Source organism: Pararge aegeria, chromosome 7, assembly GCF_905163445.1.
Source record: "Pararge aegeria chromosome 7, ilParAegt1.1, whole genome shotgun sequence".
Classification (NCBI taxonomy): Eukaryota; Metazoa; Arthropoda; class Insecta; order Lepidoptera; family Nymphalidae; genus Pararge; species Pararge aegeria.
Genome location: NC_053186.1, coordinates 3,020,654 through 3,042,113, shown reverse-complemented (window position 1 = coordinate 3,042,113; position 21,460 = coordinate 3,020,654). Strand labels below are relative to the sequence as shown.

At 36.1% G+C, this 21,460-nt stretch overlaps 3 protein-coding genes across 6 annotated transcripts in view; 2 read left to right on the top strand and 1 right to left on the bottom strand.

Moving 5' to 3' along the window:
• The first annotated feature begins 6,226 nt into the window (after nt 1–6,226).
• LOC120625239 lies at nt 6,227–8,654 on the top strand. The gene is made up of 2 exons (XM_039892244.1): nt 6,227–6,337; nt 7,037–8,654. The coding sequence occupies exon 2, from the start codon at nt 7,059–7,061 to the stop codon at nt 8,127–8,129; it is 1,071 nt and encodes a 356-aa protein (XP_039748178.1). The 5' UTR covers nt 6,227–6,337; nt 7,037–7,058; the 3' UTR covers nt 8,130–8,654.
• On the bottom strand, nt 8,589–19,618 carry LOC120625012. The gene is made up of 8 exons (XM_039891921.1): nt 19,245–19,618; nt 14,364–14,460; nt 13,708–13,792; nt 13,122–13,240; nt 12,566–12,705; nt 11,492–11,983; nt 10,127–10,204; nt 8,589–8,637 (listed from the first exon to the last, which is right to left on the bottom strand). Exons 1-8 carry the CDS (start codon nt 19,616–19,618, stop codon nt 8,589–8,591), a joined length of 1,434 nt encoding a protein of 477 aa, XP_039747855.1.
• Nucleotides 16,923–21,460, top strand: part of LOC120624961 (PTB domain-containing adapter protein ced-6) — an 84,658-nt gene continuing 80,120 nt past the window's right edge. Inside the window, exons 1-2 of one of the 4 annotated variants that reach the window (XM_039891810.1) lie at nt 16,923–16,998; nt 17,152–17,245. The gene's annotated coding sequence lies outside the window, so the exon portion shown is untranslated. Of the gene's footprint in view, nt 17,246–21,460 lie in introns of all 4 variants that reach the window. The other 3 variants (XM_039891808.1, XM_039891809.1, XM_039891807.1) reach the window with 3 other exon arrangements.

Sequence of the window (21,460 nt, the reverse complement as noted above, 5' to 3'; positions counted from 1 at the left end):
TAAAGACGGGGGATCTGATGTTATTGAAACGTCCCTCCTATTCGTTGAACTATTTCGACTACTTGAATTAATCTCAATGCATTGTTCTTTTGAAATTTCCTTCTTACTCAAGCTACATCTTAAAGCTTCAAATCGTTTTCGCATAAATCTACTGTTACATTCTTGAATAGGTTGAATTTCTGCGATAGGCTTGTTTGAATTTTGTTTTGGGTTACTTGGAAACATGTTCATATACTCTCTTTCTAATGTATTTTCTATCAAATTCAATGTCATTTTACTTGGTTGGAACGAGCTAGGGGTTTCTAAATTTTGAACATGTTGTAAAAGCGAGTCCGATAAAAAATTTTTTTCAACTTTCTCATCGTTGGTTACTAATACGACTGCAGATTTTCTCTTACTTGAGTTTGGCAATGAGGCTTCGTTAGTTTTGTCCGGTATTGTATTAAATCCTGGCATTTCTCCTGTTACTGTAGAGCTTTGCACGTTTCTATTTTTATCAGTTTTATCAACTCTATCATGGTTCTTTCTAATAATTAAATTAAAGACTGGATCTGGCAAAATAAAATGGTTATCATGATTGTAGTTTTCATCGAAAGAAGTCCTATTTGGACTCGTAGATCCTGGCTTAGTTTTACAGATTGGAGACAGTGTCTTGCTGAGCATTGCTGGGTTGTTAACGTCCATCGCACCTCCGACACATTTTGACGACATTTTCTTTCGACCGTAAATATTTCCCCAGTGCTTTGTTCTCCCTTAAAATAAATAACGAAATAAACATTATTGGATGAAAGTAAAGTCGCAGCAAATAATTTTATCTAGAGAAAATAGGAATAAGTATAATAGAATTTCATAAATTCATTATACTCTTTATACTCTTTATTTGTACACCACTCAAGCAAAGAAACAAGACAAAAAAAGAACAAACACATGAAGAATGAAGCAGGATACAAAAGGCGGCCTTATCGCTAAGTAGCGATCTCTGCCAGGCAACCTTAGGATTAGGAAAACTAAAAAGAAAACAAATAGGTGGGGTACACTATTTAGTACATACATACAAATATCTACATACTAATACATAAACCAGACTACACAAATAAAAAAAAAAAATTAAAAATACTATTGATAAATATAAAAAAAATAAATATACTAATACATATCCTAATATACCATAAATACTTAAATATGAGTTTGAGTAGATAAATAAATAATAATAAATAATAATAGTCGTCTTTACTGAGCGAGATAATGAGCCTTAACAGCATTTTTAAATATGCCCAATGACTTCGACTGTCTTATGATCAATGGGAGTGCATTCCACAATTCAGAAGCTTTGACAGTGAACGAATGCTTATAAAACTTCGTTTTGTGGAACGGCATGCTCAAAGTCAGCGCACGACTCGATCTAAGTTCCGACTGCACTCCAAGAAATTTAAACTTCTCCTTAAGATAAGAAGGAGTCTTAGGATTAAATAACACACAGTACAGAAGTGAAAGTACATGAAGATCCCGGCGACGGCGGATAGGGAGCCACTTAAGCTTCTGACGAAATTCAGATACATGGTCATATTTGCGTAATCCAAATATGAACCGAATAGCTAGATTTTGAAGACGCTCAAGTTTGTTAAGATAGTCCTCGGACAAATTAAGATAGCTTGCGTCCGCATAGTCGAGAATAGAGAGAAAAAGAGAATGTGCTAACATAACTTTAGTCGGGATTGGAAGAATGGATCGCAGACGGCACAGCGACCTAAAAGTGCCAAAAGTCCTTCTACTCAAATCCCTGACTTGCACAGACCACGATAACTCTTTATCAAGATGCAAGCCAAGGTCCTTTACAGAGGCACAAAACGGAATTATGACACCATTAAAATCAACACTAGGTAGATTTCCCCAATCAACCCTTGACCGCATACCAGGGCTTCCAATAATAATAGCCTGAGATTTTGCTGGATTAACCTTAAGTCCATACTGCCTGCTCCACTCAAAAATTTCATTAAGATCGGTGTTAATAGCAGCAACAGTAGAACCAAGGTTATCAAGGGTTGAATGGCGATAGATTTGGATATCATCTGCATACATGTGATAGAGAGAAGAGATACGTTTGGAAATTGAATTAATAAAAATAGCAAAGAGTAAGGGAGATAACACGCCGCCCTGAGGTACCCCGGCCGCAACATCACACCAGGATGAAGAGGTCTCCTCAATCCGAATGCGTTGCCGACGACCAAACAGGTAACTCCGAAACCAATCTATCACCGATGGAGATATGTTAATGGAGCGCAGGATACTCAACAAGATATCATAATCAACTGAGTTAAAGGCATTACTGAAGTCTAGCAGTATCAGTACTGTGAGTTCCTTATTATCCATCGCCCACCGAATATCATCAGTTACTTTTACTAGCGCTGTAACTGTACTATGACCAGCACGAAAGCCGGATTGCAAGGGACTGAGAAGTAAGTTTTTATTAAGGAAAAGATGGAATTGTTCGTAAACTAGCTTCTCAAGAACTTTAGAAAGGAACGGTAAAATAGAAATGGGACGGAAATCAGAGAAAGAAACAGGATTGGCCTTTTTAGGCAGAGGGGTGACTTGTGCATTCTTCCAAGCTTCAGGAAATTTGCTAGTCAAGATGGAATAGTTGAGAATATGGGTAAGAAAAGGGGAAACAACATCAAGAATGGGAACGATCATATTACGGCTGACGCTATCAGTACCGACTGCATTCGAGGCGAGGCATTAGATAAGGAGATAACAATCGATTATTAATGTATATCGAAATTTTTGTGTGGTGGGAGGCTCCGTCCATGGCTATTTACCTACCACCCAACCAAGACTGCAGTCAACTTGGGAGTAAAATGAATCTTAAAGGCTTATGTAAAAACTGTAACGGGTCAAATTCTGTTCATTTTAATATTTTTTTGGATAGCACTCTATAAGATTGAAAATGTTACACCATAACTCTGTCAAATGTTAACAGATTTAAAGAATTATTTTTACTGCATAGGTTCAGTACTATCAGTTAATTTTGCCCATTTTGTGAAGATCTGATAATTAAGCTTGGAGAAAAAAGACAGAACTCCTCAGTGGACAGCAGCAAACCTAAGGCTTAACGATACTGATACATAAAATGCTAGCTAATGCTAAAGTCAAATATTTGCCACATTTATGTACACTTCAGTACTGGGACAAACTAAAATGTTTTAGAAATTATCTTGGTTATCTTTTAGATCATGAACCAACTAACAATGCTATTTTGATTCTTCTTATAAATAAATAAATAAAATAAATAGTTGGAAGTTTGCAAAAGTTTTGCAAACTTCCAAAGACGGCAAGCTTTACTGACTTGAGTGCTACGTTGCTTAACCAGCGCTATCGAATAGTATATATTGCTGCTGTTAAGCCACACATTATTAATACAGTTCTTTGATATATGAAATGAAAAATATTTTAATTAGGCCAAAACGGGAGTAGGTCTCAGGGACGGGCTTGTACGATTAGCAATGTTTACGTGATTCAAATAGTAGTTCCAGTAAGATGGGAAAAATTTACGTTTAGTATCTGATTTATTGAGCTACTTGATCTACTAATACTACTACTATTAAGTTTTGACATGGTAGCAGTGCGCTGCGTCCCAAAATTTCCGCGGCTGCGGCTTCGCCCGCGTAAATCACATCTAGTATATGAATAAAATAATACATTCTCACTAAGATGTCGCGGTTTTAAATCTGTGTCAGAGAAGAAGAGCAATCTTAATTCACATTCAATATCGCTAGAGTTCAAAGTAGATGGTACATAGACAGAGTGCAGAAAAATTTATAACGACTAACATATAACTGATGAAAGATCTGATGAGCCAACTCCTCTATCTTCTGTATCGGGCGCGTATATACGCCTCACCATTTTCCTTGGCACAGTCTTGACACTTCCCACACCCACATCTGTGTAACCCCTCGCACTTGTATACCTCGAAGATCTATAAACTTGACGGGAAGTAGTGAAATATCCAGATTTCCTTTTCTTCGTGCTTTTACATGTACATATAACATTGTCTCTGCTGGTATCGTATTGACATGAGAAGTCTTTGTAAACCTCATATTTTGCTGCGGAGTGATTTCTTTCATTTGTAGCAACTCTATTAGCATAAAAATCGTCCCCACGATTTAGATTACCATTAATGTCCTGTAAAAATACATTAACAGCTTTATGATATTTCATTTCTTCTTGTTTATCATTATTTTTGCCTTTCTAACAATGTTATTTGGCAGTGTTAGAATGTTGGTCATAAATATGTATTGTGTAAATATTAAACAGATTTGGTTAGGTAATTATTTACTAAAATTCGTATCACTTAGAGATTTCAAATAATATTTTTTGGGTAATTTATCCTTATCAATTCAGATTTAAATCGTCATGCTTTCATAGCTATATTTATTGTCATCGCAACGTCAACTAAACGTGACATTGACGAATGACAATGTGCTGTTTAAGCACACATAATAAAAGCCAAAAAGCAAAAGAAAAAGAAGAACGTCTTCTTAAAGTAACCCAATCGAATCAAAGCTAACTATGAACAATCTCTTTTGACTTTTTCTACCCAATATCAAAGTCAAAGCCAAATATTTCTTTATTCAAATAGGCACATAGATGGCACTTTTGATGCGTACATTACATGTAAAATATGACATAGGAGTGAGTTGATAGCGATAACTAAATTCGTCAACTAAAAACTATAGATAGCTACGAGGTTTTCAAACGCGCCCTGGTCTAAGTAGAAGCGCACAACAAACTTAGCCGGTTGTTATTTTTTTTGTTATCACCATTTCACATTGTCTTTTAAAAATATTAAAGAAGCAACCTGGTTAGAGTAATAATTTACAACCAATCATTTTTATCGTTGACGTAGTCCTTGATACTATAATAGGACTTCTCTATAAGCTTACGTGTCATACAAACTTTGAACTTTTTCAGAGACTTCTCCAATATATCAACTGGTGGTTTATTGTAAAATTGTATACAATATCCTTTAAATGAATTAATTATTTTATGTAGTCCAGTATATTGCACTGCAAGTTTATTTTTGCTTCTAATGTTCAAATTATTGCAGTCACATTTTCTCTTAAATTTAGATATATTTTTGTGAACATACATTAAATTTTCAAATATGTATTGGCTAAAATCTGTCATTATCTATATAGTACACCATATAGTAGTTCGCAGGAAACTCAAATAATCTAACATAAATACCTTAATAGTATACTTAAGAGGAAAGTGTTAGAAGTATTATTGTAGGCTTTGTTTTTTTTTTCAAAGTTACTAAGTTGTATATTATATCTTCGAACTTTTGCGGAAACCCTACGATAATTGCAAAGGAGCGGATAGTGGCAAAATTAAAAAAAAAATTACTAGCATTTCACAATCTGCAATCCAAGCTAGGTGAATTACAACCTACCTACCTATACCTAACCTTAACGTTTGTCTCCTAAAGCCGGGCGCATGCATATTACCAACTAGCTGACCCCCGCAACTTCGACAGCACGAAATCGTTTAACAACGGTTGTATAACTTAAAAAAAACCTAGAACTGCAGCACCACTTTCCGGGCCGACTTTTATTTCCAAGCATGCGGCATTTTTCTTGCTTTTAGCATTTCTAGACCCGTTGTAAACCCATTTTCGCGGCACACGCCAGTAAAGCTCCAAGTCGGTATGAAATCTCTAACAAACATAGTTATATTTCAGTCAATTTACAGAAAACCATAATAAAATAAACCTTCAACATTGGTCACTCTGTTCATTGGTGAAAACCGTATGAAAATCCATTCGGTCGTTTTAAAGTTTTTCACGCCCAGACAGACAGGCGCGGCGGGGGACTTTGTTTTATAATATGTAGAGAAGAAATGAAAATGAGGTAGTAAAAGCTCCTTCATCTGAGGGCTCAGCTCAGGTCTAGTCTACCTTTAAAATCAGATCCTTCAATCGATTAATTTGCATTGTGGCCATCCAATGTATATACAAACACTAAAAAGGAAACCATTGATAGAAACAAATTTTTGAGTTCAAAAAAACTCAAAAATTTGTCAAGACAATGTCAATTAAGTAACTATACCTATTTGCTCGGGCTATTTTCTGTTATTCAAGATTCAATTTGAGATTAAAGCTTAACATTGCTGGTCTTTAAAATTTTACCCTATTACAATTCCTCTATACTTTTTTTAAATTGTAAAATTAATCATGTTTCCATTTGGTAAGTTACCATACGCATTTATAGACCTTTCAGACCCAAGTATGAATGTACGTGAAAATGCACAGCACGGGATCTGAGGAATGAGGAATAAGGTTTTTAATTCCTCCTTTTTTAATTCGAGACATCAGTATAGACAGTACATGTCGTTATCCATAGCATAGGCTACATGCATACCAAATTTCAAAGCTGTCTGCCCTCGGCTTAGCTCGTAAGCAATTTTCAATTTACTCTCGGGAACTAATTAAGGAATCGGGATAAAATGGTAGCCCTTATACTTTTCCACATCAAAGGCTACAATCATGCCACATTTCATTCAAAAACGTTTAGCCGTTATTGCGTGATTGAGTAACGAACATCCACACTTTCAAGTTTGTAATATTAGTAGGATTTACCCTCGGGAACTTCTTAAGGAATCGGGATAAAAGGTAGCCTATGTTCTTTTCCATGACAAAGGTTACATGCATGCCAAATTTCATCCAAATCCGTTCAGCCGTTTTTGCGTGATTAGGTAACAAACATCCACACTTTCACATTGATAATATTAGTAGGATTCTTGGAAATTGTGCATAGAGTCAAAAAATGTACTCTTTATGTCTATGTTATCTGAAATCTTTATTGAGATACTATGTCCAACTAAACTATCTCCAATTGCACGTATGATGATTACCTATTTCTTCATTCGAACACTGTATTTAGAAAGATCTGATCAGGGCCGGATTTTCCTAGAGATTAACTGACGATGGATTCTTGACATCTATACTATATTTTTAATAACAATTTCATATTCACAGAATTACAAATGTGCGGATTCAAATGAAATTAAATAATAATTACAAAACCATTGAGATCGAAATAACGACTTATAAAACTGAACTACGTGACAATCATTATAACATGAATGAAACAGAGAAAAACCTTAGGACAAACTATCAAAATAGATTCATTTGCTCCATATGTTTAAACAAAAAGGCGTCTCAAGAAGACAACCGAAATGTAGAATGTTGTAGAAAGAAAACTATGTCTTGTCCGATTTGCCAGAAAAATTGTGATACTGATGAAAATAAAACCGTACATAAGAAAAGTGACTACAAAGGCAAAGATGACAAAGCCAAAATAAAGGATAAATCTGATAGTAAAGATATCAACGGGAAAAACATACAAACTTCACAACCAGATGTTACTAAAGGCCTGACTTTGCTGAACGAAGTTCTGACCGTATTTCAAACTAAAAAACAACTAGACTTTAAAAAGGATAACACAAGCAAAACTGTTATAGTAAAAGACGCTAGCGTTGAAACCGAGAAAAGAAAACCTAAATTAAGAGTTAGCAAAACATTTCTATATTCTTTAGGAGAAAACGAAGAAATGCAGAAAAATGGTAAATTCTCAATCATCAACTCAGAACCCGAAACGGCTATAAAATCACAATTTTCAATTGACTTGAAACACAAATCTTCGTCGATCCCGCAAATGAAATTAGAAGAACTGAAGAATTCACTGAAAGAGAAAACTAAATCTAAAGATGCTATTGAGGAAGTCAACAGAATGTTCGCGACTGTTAGAAAACATCAATTAGGAGAAAGTCTAGATGATTCTAACAGGCCAATGATTAGACATGGTCCCAGAGTGTTGCCAGTTGTTAAAACTAACACCATCTACGAAGGAAATAATATCGTACGACAGGATAAGAAAGAGTGCTGTAATTGTCAGACGAGTTATCACATGTCCAGTGGTGATTCTATACATGGATGTCATCCTAAGCAGGAAAGATGCAATGAATGTTGTAAACCGTGTTGCTATAAACGTCGTTGTGGTAAAGTGTGCGACCATTGCTGCAATGTGATACAGGATTGCAATCATGTTGTTGATGTTCATGAACATTAAGTTATAATGACCTATCTACTAGAGCAGTTACGCGTACCGAAATCTATGCGTGTTCTATAAAAATAGGTGTAACTTTGCGGAAGTACATTATATAAAATGAAAAGCCAGATTTTTCTAATACGCGACAAAAACCAAACTTACGCTTAGAGACTAACTTGCTTTGCTATGTAGTTTTCTTATTACTCCCTAATATTATATATCCACTGCTGGACATTTTAAAATTTGAATTTGACCGTTTGAGCGTTTATCGGTTCTACGAGCTATGTGCCTCATGGCCATTTTAGCTTTGCGATTCTTTCAGCTATGTCGGTACGGTTCTTCTGCGAAGCTCCTGATTTTATATTTGATTACTTATCAAAATTCTTAGCATAATCAAGTACTACGTTTAACAACCAATCGCAAAACTTGCTTATATTAAGCCTCCGGTGATTGGTCCAACAGCCGCTGGCCTAGATGCCTTTATTCATCCTTGCCTTTAGAATTTTGAGCATATTTACATCTGTAAATCCTGCGGGATTTATTATGTGCTGGGTTTTTATTCTTATGCCTTTAATTTTTATTTTACTTTTCATTTTTTTTACAATAAACTATTTAAATACCTAATACATGTTTGCTTTATTGCCATAATGGTTACCTTATTCTTTTAATAGCATTTTTTGTATCTTTTAATTAAAATTTAGAAAAGTTATGGGTTTCAAAAAAGTAACTTATCTACCACCATAGATCTTAACGCACTTTTTAACTAAACCTTGGCATCGCACAAAACGAATAGCTAATGATTAAGGCGATGTCTATAGAAAAAAAAACGTTTCACCAACTCTTAGATGATAACTATCGGTGAACGGTTGATGTATGTCAGGAATCTTCTTAGATTAGGCGCTATTTATTTAAAGAAAGTTTTTAATTAGGTGTAAATAAAACAGAGCTCCTACTGGGTTATCCGGAAGGAAAGCTAGAACTCATATAATTAGGTCATAATTCTCTAAATATTAACTTAACCTTCATATCATAAGACCACTAGGAATAACAAACTACAACCTATTTGACGAACCAAAATAAAATGACACATAACACAAATATTGTAATAGGCTTTATTTATTAAACACTTGCATAAAAACAATTAGAAATAAAAACTGTCTGAAGAGTACTTAATTTTCTCGCTTCTGCAAAGAAAAAAATATTTATTTTTCAAAATAGGTACACTCTCGCACAACTTATCGACTCGATACCAACTCGACTCAAAATATGATTGCATTGATATGTAAGTATTATTTCAAGTGAGATAAGGGGTTGTCTGATTTGCGCTGTAGTAGGTATATATACCTGAAAACCATGCAATTTAAAAAAAAAATAGCAGAGCGACGTTTGGTCTCCCAGGTATTTGTGGTATACCACTTATTTTTTTTCCATGTACAGATTTAGTACATACTTGATTACGTTTCAATCGAGCTCCCTGGCGTAGCGGTGAGCGTTGTGGTTTAAAGTTGGATGTTCCGGGTTCGATTCGCGGAAAGGGAGATTTTGGAATTCATTGTTTCCAATTTTCTCTGGCCTGGTCTGGGAGGCTTCTGCCGTGGCTTGTTACCACCCTACCGACAAAGAAGTGCCGCTAAGCGATTTAGCGTTACGGAATCATGTCGCGTACAAACCGATTAGGGTATGGATTTAATATAAGTACCATACTTCCTAACAGGTTAGCCCGTTACAATCTTAGACTGCATACTTACCACGAGGTGAAATCGCAGACAAGGACTAACTTGTAGTGGAATAAAAAACCTGTAACTTTTCAGAGTTATGTGGGTTTCAAGCAATTCGATATCACTAGCTTTAATGGTGACCAAAAACATCGTGAGGATACATGCATACCTGATTGTTCTCCATAACATTCTCAAAGGCATGAGTCTATCCGCCGTTGGCCAGCGTGGTGAACCCTTTTAAGAGAGGTGACCAGGGCAATAAGGCTGTATTTATGTAGGTATAAATAAAGTTTGACTCGCCTATTTTCCCTATATTTGCATCGGCTACGATCTAGTTTGTCGCTGTGAGCTCGCTCCCAATCTTTCGGACTGTCCTGGCTAAAAGGAAAATTATACTTTAATATTTAATGGTACACAAGTTGATGCCCAACGATTTCTACCAACTCAATAGTACATAGTATATGATACCCAGCAGTCCCGATTGCACAGAATTAAGATCATACAGAACCCTCATTCAGCTTGCATGCAGTGCTCTGCAGTGATTACGCCCCGCGCAGTTCTTAATTGACAGCCGTGAAATGTTGCTAGCTCATAAATTTTCCCCATTCTTTGTTAAACGTTTAGAACATTAGAGGTAAAATAATTAATGCCGACTGCTAAATGGACTAAAGTCATGAATGGAATGAACTAACCACCTGTTCGAAAAATACTACTAAAATGAAGTGATTTTCGATGCTACAGATGCGGTACATGGTTTCTGTATGTTCCTAATTCTGTGGCCGGTTTTTATACTTTTTATTAGTGTACGCCGCTTTATTTTCGCCGCCTCATCTACAATTCTTAGAAAAAAAAATCAATTGTATTATGGAATGGGCTGAAAAAATACTGACTAACTGCTACCTAACCATCAAAGATTTTTTTTCATTTCTAACGAAAATGATTGAAGTACAAAAACAGTAGATACCTAGGATTGCTAAATTCAAAAGGAATGAGTTTCTGAAAGGGATTTCTTTACCATAGAAATCATATTAACCAGCCACAAGATTTCTATGGATCCAACGTATTAGTATAAGAACCAAGACAAAACTAGTGAACTTGTTTGATTATTATACTTTGTAATCGAGTGGGCGTCCTCTGAAATCAGCCGCCCCTAGGACGCTACCGCCTCTAGGCCGCGACTTTCATGGTCTATTCACAAATCCAGTACTGATCCATCAAGGTTTTTATTCTGAAATCCTAATTAGTCTACTGTTTTTGAAGTGAAACTTCTTTAGAATCGTTTTGATTTCAAACCGGATGCAACGGAAAAAACGACAGGTAAGCTACACAATTACAAAAATATGTAGGATTAAGCCGGCAAAGAATGAGACAGAAATATACATACTATTTTATTTATTTTTTTCCTATTTAAGTTACTATGGAAACCGAATAATATCTAGATAAAGAAACAAACATATAAATGTATAGGACAGAGTGAGATAGAAAACATTATACATTTTTTTACCTATTCTAGTTACGATGGAAACTAAATAATAAACCTTACATTTATCCTAATAGTTCTGATACTCTACATCAATCTACCTCAATCTCTCGTAGGCTACTTTTCAGAACTTACACTTCCGCCGTGTGTGAATAAAATGCACAGGTTTTTTTTTTAATACTCACTCTCCTAAACCTAAATTAAAATACGGTGCATCATTCGATCTGTTCCCCGCATTCTTCTGATCGTACTCCTTAGTCAAAACCTTTTTGATCGTATTTGTAGAATCCACAAACTTGCACATGCATTCGTTCAAATTCTGCATTTTTTCTAACAACTCATTCTTATCCGAGCTTTCCGACGGTACGTCGATTAATTTTTCAATCTCTTTTGTGATCTTTTGACAATTACTTAAATCGGGAATATCAGACATTTTGAGATCGGTATTAGTTGATGTGTGTTTGAGTATTTTGATTTTAGGCGTGATTGTTTCTATAACAAATTCGCCATCTTCTATGATATCGTCTGGTGGTCTGTAGTAAGGTTGTCTTATTCCATACATTTGAGCTGGACATTCTTCTGAGAGTCCGTCTTTTGTTTTTGACATTACTAGTTTCAGAAGGTTTTCCAGGCCGATTTTATGGTCATTCAGTAAATGTCTGTCTAGAACTGTTATTCTGGAATTTATAAGGATTTAAGTTCATTATTGTTTATCAAATAAAACTTACACTTTTTACAAAAGGCCTAGGTTATTTTCAGCCAACTTATAAGATTTTATTACTAAAGAATAAAAAAGACGTTTTGATATTTGTTCTATCTTTTCCCTCTTGAAATTAACCAATCTATGTGCGATGTAATTCAGTTGTAAGTAATAATGCGGCCTAAGGCAAGCATGCTTGTCTGGATGATGCCGATTTCTGTAAAAAAAATGTCAGTAGGTAGGTACCAGATTGGAGTTAGGGAATTTATGGTTTGCTTCGGAGAGCACATTAGGGTTTCGGATGTAATAGTATCATCACAGAACAATTAAATTAGGTTCAACTGTGCAGTGGTATCCGTTAAAGCCTGACACCTGGTAGTGGAGTCGCTCGGTTCACAGTAGTTGAATATGAATTGGATGATGATGAGTGATGGTCATGTGAAAGTATTAAACAGAACACGCCCAAATACTATAGCGGCTAAAAAGATTCTAGCCCTACATCTCCAAGGGCTAGAACCGGTGTTTGATAAGAGACTTTTTTTGTAAAGTAGTAACAAACCGATCGGAATCCATCGAGCACAAATGGCATGAAAAGGTCTCCTTATTCTCTCTGATTGATTCAATTACCCCGACCCTGCTTACGCTTGGCTCCAGCTCTTTCATAGCCTTCGAGGTGCATTCACTTTGGCCTGATATATCCTGTAAAGAAAATTTGTAATGTAAGTACGGGAAACAACTTTTGCGGTTCCCGGCTACATTTTTCTCGTACTTTTGTTATACACATTTTCATTCGCTTATCGCCGGCCCTCGATTTTTACTATGTTTTCAGTCTTTCTGACTTTACACATTATTTATCAAACTTGCCGAAAAAACGACTGCGTTCCAAACTGTGAAGTTACTGCAGATGTTTGCAGTGGGTTTCAATCTGATGTACACATCTTTAGACTGAATTGACAGTGTGCTGTGTACAGTAATTCTGTGATGTCCTCTTCACGAAGAGTGAAAAGTATGGCACATTATTTAAGACCTGCTAATTTAGCGTCAAAAGATTTGTGCAACAGAATAAATACCGATCGTTGCGTCGTCGCGCCAGACCTAAAATCAATGTTACCAACATTAAAATGATGCGCCAGATCAACGCCCTCTTCCGGATGCGCAAAGAGAGTCCTGCTGCGACAGATCCGCGCGCGCAGCTTGTCAAACAACCGCGTCGCCGACGATGTGCGAGGTGCCACTGTTCACACATAGATGGCGTTTAAATGAAAAATGAAAAATGTCCGAAAGATTTTTTTTGTTACTATTCACTATCGGGGACTTATAGATAGATATAATATAACAGCTTTATTGCAACAAAAAAAATTAAATCTAAGACTAAGATGAACTCTCTTACAAATAAAATTAAATACACACTGTAATAAATATTAAACAAAATATATAAATAAAAGTAAATACTATTTTTACTACTATTATTACAAGTCCTCTTTAATGTAAATTTTAGTTTTTTTTACAGCATAAACAATACAAAAAAAGGAAATCTAAGATGTAGAAGCTATAAACGGACGGACACGTTTGTTTGTCCTTCCCGCAAACCCTATATCCAATCGTCTTGATATTTGGCATAGAGTTAGTTGAAAGGACGGAAAGTAATATGGGCTACTTTTTATTCCAGCAGCTAGTATTAAATAATAAATGGGTACTAACGCTTCATTCCCTTATCCTCCTTGCTTGATGGAAACGACTGTACGGGCCGTACTGTCCGAGGCAGTGTATTCGATTTCTCCACTATCTAAACACATTATTTTTATTGATTTTAAACCTACACGTAATTGTTAGAGGTACTTATACCAGTCACAGTAAATCCATACCCCTTTACGGTTTGTACCCAGAACCGTGTGTTCTGCGTACAAACCGTTAATCGCTTGTCAATAGATTGGTAACTACATGACAAAATTATGTAATTGAATTCATGCGCTACTCAATATACCTAATAAAAAAAAGGTTTCTGACTTAATTTAAGATGCATTCTCGATGACCTCCATGGCGCGGAAACAGTGGTGTCCAATAGGGTTATGAAAGTGGGTAAAAATTTGGGTATTTATAATTTCTGAATTTTCTGTGGTCGGTCTGGCTTCGGAAGTGGCTAGTTACCACTCTACGGGCAAAGACGTGCCGCTAAGCTATTCAGTGTTCCGGTACGAAATCGATTAGTGGCATTGGTTTAATATAACTGTCATACACCTGATTAGTCCGTTACCATCTTAGACTGCATCATGTCTTACCAGCAGGTGAGTTTGCAGTCAGGAGCTGACTTGTAGTGGAATAAAAAAAAACACAGTCCATTCGGTAGTTTATCTTACATTATTAGAAGTTGATTGAGCTGGTGTTTCATGGTGCAGCTGATGATGCATGGCCAACGCACTCTCGAACTGCGCTGTGAAGCTGCACTGGGAACAACTGGAACCATAGGGTCCAAATCATCATCATTTTATACTCTTTACTAGCTTTTTTATAATTTTTTTTTTAAATTATAAAAAAGCAATGTGTCATCTCTTGTTTCAAACGTGTCTCATTGTTATATGGACATTTGTAAAAGTAAATCGAAACTGCAACGTTTGTAGATGACGCTACAGTCGCTATAAGACTGATGTGAAAAGCATACACTAATTTTGGCATCGACGGTAGGAGAGCCGCAGGTTAATTGGAGATAGCGCTCAGGCCACGATTGCCAGAGAGTCGCAGGTTCAAATCCTGTCGGTTCCGAAAATTATTATAGGCATTTTAAATTTGTAAAATCTTTACTAGCTGTCCTCACGTATTTTATTCCGCCTTAATATTTTTTACATCACAATGTCTTTGTAAAGTTGTAATACGTAAATCTCACCTGACTCCGGATTAATGTACCTCTCTTTAGGTCACATCAACCGTTCCACGTTTATAGACAATTGACGTGCGCTGTCAGTTTTGTTACTAATGAACGGCTAGATTATTGTTTTGATTTTAAATAAAAAAAAATTAATAATTTTAATACTTATTATCCTATTCCGGACCATCAGGAATCAAACAAATCAAAAATAATGAAAATCGATCCATCCGTTGTCAAGTTATAAATGGTGTAACTCACACGACTTTGTTTTATAAATATGGATTTGCACAGTACAAGTTAAAAAGAACAGAACCGGCCACCTACAGAGCACGGGTTACAGACAGAAGGATTTAGGGTGTATTCCGCCACGCTGGCCAAGTGCCTTTGGGCATATTTTGGAGACATCTCAGGCAGACAACTTTCCTCTTCAAGATTTCCTTTACCATTAAATCAAGGGATATTTAAAATTCTCCGAAAAGTAGCGGTGCGTTCTGGGGACCGATGACTAAGTAAAGTTTTGAAGTAGGCATCCCTACTCCAAAAGTCTAGAGAATGCCTACTTAAAATAAAACCAGTGTGCGAGATTAATCGTTATCCTACTGCAGTAAGGATTATAATATTTAAAGAGCACTCACCTATAAAACATTATAAAACAAATAATATATCATTGAAAAACGCTAAACATATTTTGACGTGTTTAAGTTTGACATCCTGGTCACAGAGCGAGATGAGCGTAAGATCTTGCTGAAGGAGGTTTGAATGTATGACGACATTGACACCAAAGTAAGTAAAGCCTACTCTCATGTATAGTTATTTATTTATAGTTATTATTTATCTGACGGCCGAGTGGCGCAGTGGGCAGAGACCCTGCTTTCTGAGTCCAAACCCGTGGGTTCGATTCCCACAGCTGGAAAAATTCTGTGATGAACATGAATGTTTTTCAGAGTCTGGGTGCTAAAAATATTCATCAGTCATCTTAGTACCTATAACACAAGCTACGCTTACTTTGGGGCTAGATGGCGTTGTGTGCATTGTCTTAGTGTATTTATTTATTATTATTATTTTGTTTTTTTATTAATTTACAGTAATATGAAAAGTATTTTAAATACATATGATTTTTCCGTATGCTTTTGTCACCGACTCTTCTCTTTCCGTGGATGTCGTACGAGGCGACTAAGGATATAACGGCGAACGGCTTCCTCTATGCCAGTAGCACATACTGCGATCACCAACCCTTCCGCCCAGCGTGGTGATTTTAGGCAAATCCTCCCTTTAGGAGAGGTATTTACAAAAAGACACAGTGTTGACTGTTGTTATAGTATATTGATGACTTTAAAATTTTAGCTTTTTTGACAACACACGTGACACAATATTCCTAATTCAAATAGCTCGAAAGACTGATGAATGAATCCTACGTAGCTGTAATGGCACGGGCGGCCCCGCACCAGAAAACACAGGTTAGTAGACCCTCACTAGTTGGCAGAGAATATCACAAGATTGACCAGTCTACAGACGATGGTCATATTTTTAACCTTAAATCAAGTAAAGTGTATAGCTCTTCAAAATCTTGGACAGCCAACTAGCGGATATTGGCTACATAATTACTCCAAAGTACATTACCTACATACCTTGACGGCTGAAAACACGTGTTTTTAATTTAATCCCATATTTCCCGTCCCGAATAAGCTGAAAACAATTAACGAAGATAATTCCTACTTATGATTTAATCTTGCGGAGTTATCATTAAATGCAAAGAATCGTGTGAAATCTTGGTAAGTTTTTCACACAATCAACATTCAATTATGTCTTTTTCTTCTTTAACCAGATAAATAAAACCTTTGTGCGAGATTTATCGTGATCATACTGAATTACAGAATGTTTTGCAGGATTTTAAAGACGCATATACTAGACGAAATCACCTTTATTAGCTTGTATTAAGGAGTTTAAAGTTGACACCTGCAGGTAAACTTATATTGGTTAGTATACAAAGCCTTTAGGAACCTGGTAACTGCGTTTTCTCACCTCTTTGATTCCAACCAGTCGGAATCGATCGGTTGGCGTGTGCGCACGTCATTTGGATTTTTACGTTACAAAATCAAAATAGACATCACAAAAAGAGCCAATAACGTGTAATTCAAATATTGATAATACATTGCATTATCAAGATACACAAGTGCGTTAGCAAGTTTTTAAATTAGGTTAAAATAAACCGGTTAAAATAGGAAGTAGGTACGACAACACAACAGTTCGCGTTGAAGTTATATAAAATTGTTCTTTCGCAGGTAAGCTGGCTTTGTTTGTGTAAAAGAGTTTTGTTTTTAGAAAAAAAAGTGCTTTATAGTCGACAGTTGAGTGAAATCGAGTGCAGTTTGCCAGGTGAGTGAAGGTTTTTTTTTACGTTTCGTATTGTGCCGCTTTCTCCGAAGTTTTTTAGGGTTGAAAGACTTTGTGACGTGAATTGGAACGATAGTTCTTTCGGTGTTTTACAGTGTACACTTCATAACGACAAATCTGTTGAAAAGCAGCAATATTTCTTGTATAAAACTTTGGTTTTATTACTCAAAAACCAGTTTAGGTACAGGTTAGGTAGCGGTCTTAGTTACCTATATGTGCCTATAACAGTTGGCACGCTACTTTTGCATAGTGATGGTACCTACCTTTTGAACGCGTTTCTCTGAAGTAGCAAAGAGGTACTTTCTGGACAATGCGTATTAAAAGTAGGTAGGTAGAAACTAAGTAGGTAGATGTTAACCCTCAATAATTCTTCGTTACATGCCATGGCCGTTATATAATAATATATAGTGTCCTAACTGCATATTTTAACTGTTACGACTAAGTTTTTAGTGTTTCTTGTTTGTTTAGTAATTTAATGGCTGTTCATTATATTTTTATAATTGAACTGCCGTGATGATTGCAGTTAGCATGTTATATTGCAGTTCACAACATCTTAGGTTCTATTTCCGGGTCAAAAATTGTGAAATTTTGTGAAATTCTGAGTTAGTATCAGCCCTGAGAATGGAAATCCACCTTCGTACCTCGGAGAGCCGGTCAAATCATTGGATCTAGTTACAATCACTAATATGTGATATCAATCTTCAAAGCCCAAAAACCAGCATTGGAGTAGCACGTTGGATCTATTCTCTAAAACCCTGTTATTATGAACATAGTTTATGTGGAGGCCTATGCCCAGCAGTGGGATATTAATAGACCCAGGAGGATGACAATGATTTTGAATATTTTTTTATACTTGTTTGCGGTTTCTCTCGCTTATGAATCACATCGATCACAGAAAATATCTTAATAAAGACTCTTCATCCATACAAATTTTTCAATTTTACTATACCTACAGTATAGTTTTGTAACAAACAAACGCACACTCGTCGGCATTTATATATATGATGGTATGAATTAGTATGAATTATAATTAAGAACACACAGTCAAAGTGACTCAAAATATTATTATTTAAAAAAGTTATTTCCTAAGTTATCTAACACCAGACTATAATACCTAAAAAGATGCCTTTCTCTATCTAAGTTGGCTAAAAACACGATAGTAATATTTTAAATGAATGCTAACAACTATAAAAATGCCTAGAATGAATAATCTTAATCTAAAAAAGACATATTTACTAAAAGGACCAACATTTTGTTAAGGACAAATCCTTAAAAATACTGAAATTAAAGAAAATAAACTCAAAATAAAAAATATAATTTCTGCTCAAGTAAAGCCCTTTACTGCAATATCACTGTTAAGGGTTGCTACAGACTGAGATGGTAGAAGGCTAACCGTTACATGAGACGCTTACCCCTAGTATACCGTTAACGCTGGGATGCCATGACACTAGTACACGCCCCTGGGGTTTAGTCGGTATAACGTAAGCGGAGTCGCACGTACTTGTCCGATGGGAAGCTTAAAAGCATTCCCCAGTGGCTTAAAAAAAAGCGGCAAACAGTAACGGCCACGGCAGCAGCCTCTCCAAGACCAGACCAGGTGATCGAATCCCAGGTTTCTCACTGATATGACCACAGCGCTAAAAAATTCCGCCTGGTAGTACCTATTTAAGCCAGTTTTGTTTAAGTTAAGTCAGTTAATTCTTGAACTTGGCCATTCCTTTTCACCACTGCGAAGTTATTGGAGAACAACTCTCAGTATCAATGCCTTCTAAAAAGTCAATCATTAATTAGTTTAAATCTTATCAAAACATACACTTATTCAATTACTGCGTATGTTTCATCGAACATACAATATTGCATAGTGTTTCGTTGGTGTTGCTTTTTTAAGGCGTTCCCAACTCGCAAAATCTACATCAAAACCTAAGTATCTCCTAAGTCTGCATGGAACCACTAAGCATTTCATTTCTAAGCTATCTCTCACTTTTCCTTTTCATCTTTCTCTTGATTTTCTCTCCTCACTATTATGCAAGCTAACAGGTTTTGAGAGTCCAAATCATTGCTTGTTCCGTGTGCCACATATCTCAAATCTGCGCAAAGGGGAAATTTTTGACATTGCAGCCCTTCCTCTCCACAAAAGAAACCTTTTTCTCTAGGAAAATCCCCGATTGCAACTTGCAAGAAGTTAGACGTTGAACACCCAGTGAACACTGTGAGATGATTGTTTGGTGCTAAAACTTTGACAGAGGAACAAGCGGTCGCTGGATATAACTTTGTAGTGCCGACTAGACGGCTTTTACCCAAATACACCCAGCGGCGCTTGCTATTTCCGTAAAGCGTAATTTCCGTAATTTCCATAATTCGAGGTACGTATCACGTATATCAAGAGATGGCACTGATTTATTTGCTGGTCGATTAACTGACCTCTATTCAAATCAGGAAAAACTTTGTTTAGTGCCCGTTTTCATTAAAGCTAGGTATTGCCTAACTCGAATGTCTCATAATTTAGGCGATGTCTATAGTAAAAAAAAGTTTCACCAACTCTTAGGTGATAACTATTGGCGAACGGTTGATGAATGCCTAGAAATCTCCACAGTTTACTTAAAGAGGCATTGTCTTGTTCGTCGTTAGTGAAAACGGGCATTAGTCTCCAATTGATTGACACTTTTGGCGCAGTTAGTTTTACGAGTAGACCTCTCTGGCGCAGTGGTGAGCGCTGTAGTCTTATAAGTGGGAGGTCCCAGGTTCGACCCGGCAGGAACAACTTGGAAATTCATTAATTTCAGTACTTTCTCTGGTCTGGTCGTAGGCGGAGAAAATTTGAATTCCCAAACATTTTATATTATTACTCTTAGTTCCAAAGGCTCTCGACTTTGTAAAAACTTTGTAAGAGTAATCCCTATCCCTATCCCTACTAATATAATAAATGTCAATGTAAGTTTTTTTGTTACGCTTTCACGCAAAAACTACTTAACTTGAAATGAAACTTTGAACACATATTGTTGTAAGTGTTAGAAGTAATATAAGATACTTTTTATCCTGACATAAAGCTCGGTTCCTTTGGGAGAGGGGATGAAAGTGTTTGGTGATTTTACACCATAACTCCGACAAATTATAACCGATTTAAATAATTATGTTTGTACTATAGAGGTTATAATATGTGTTTAATTTTGCCCAAACATTGTGTGGATCTGATGAATGTGGTTGGAGGTAGAGGACAGAACTCCTCAGCGGACAGAAGCAAACCCCTCATTTAAGGCTTAGCGATACTGAACACTTCAATTTTTTTTAGAACTTTAACTAAATTGAATGCCACATCAAAAAACAAAATAAAACGCAGACGAAGTCGCGGGCAACAGCTAGTATTATAATATTTGGCGCTTCAAATGCAGACAAAACTTGAGCTGTCATTTGTTAATAATGGGGGTCGGTGGTGAGAAATGTTTGTTCGCAGGACCATATTTATGAGTTTATATCTTGAATTAAAATGATTTACAAACAGACATGACATGTATCTGACACGTGCGGCCATTGTGAGGTGATTGCAGAGTCCTCCAGCTTTGCCGCCATTTGTGGCTGCACAGATTACAATCCTACTCGTAAATGTCAGAGGCCCCGCGCTGGAATCTTATTATAATACCTAGGTACAATATGAGTCATTCGAATACTAAAACCTACCTTAAAGCCGCTCTCTAAAACAAGTTAGTTTATTTTTATCAATCTTTTATTAGTTGTTAATAAAAAAAAAAGTGCGATTTTGACTTGCGCAGGTTTGGGCCCGTACCAAAGTGCAATAATAATAAGTGTCTTCCGATTGGCGCAGTTGGCAGCGACCCTGCTTTCTGAGCCTAAAGCCGTGGGTTCGATTCCCACTACTGAAAAATGTTTGTGTGATGAGCATGAATGTTTTTTAGTGTCTGGGTGTTTATCTGTATATTCTTTAAGTGTTTATGTATATTATTCATAGAAATATTCATCAGTCATCTTGATACCCATAACACAAGCTTCGCTTACTTTGGGGTTAGATGGCGATGTGTGTGTTGTCGTAGTATATTTATTTATTTTATATTAAATAGGTACCTAATACATAGTGTTAACACTGATCGAGCAAAAATATAGTTTTTAGTTTAAAGGGATATTTACAAGGAGGGCCTGCAAATTCATAGCATAGGTGAATAACTAACGATTAGAATGATAGAT

What these genes read in the sequence shown, in the direction of transcription:
- LOC120625239 (XM_039892244.1), top strand. Translation starts at nt 7,059, where the DNA reads ATGAAATTAAATAATAATTACAAAACCATTGAGATCGAAATAACGACT.
- LOC120625012 (XM_039891921.1), bottom strand. Translation starts at nt 19,618, where the DNA reads ATGGAAATTACGGAAATTACGCTTTACGGAAATAGCAAGCGCCGCTGG. An exon ending in TGCTCGATGGATTCCGATCG is followed by an intron (nt 11,984 to 12,565) that starts GTTTGTTACTAC and finishes TATAAATTCCAG; the next exon opens with AATAACAGTTCTAGACAGAC. An exon ending in TTTAATTTAGGTTTAGGAGA is followed by an intron (nt 10,205 to 11,491) that starts GTGAGTATTAAA and finishes TTTTCCTTTTAG; the next exon opens with CCAGGACAGTCCGAAAGATT.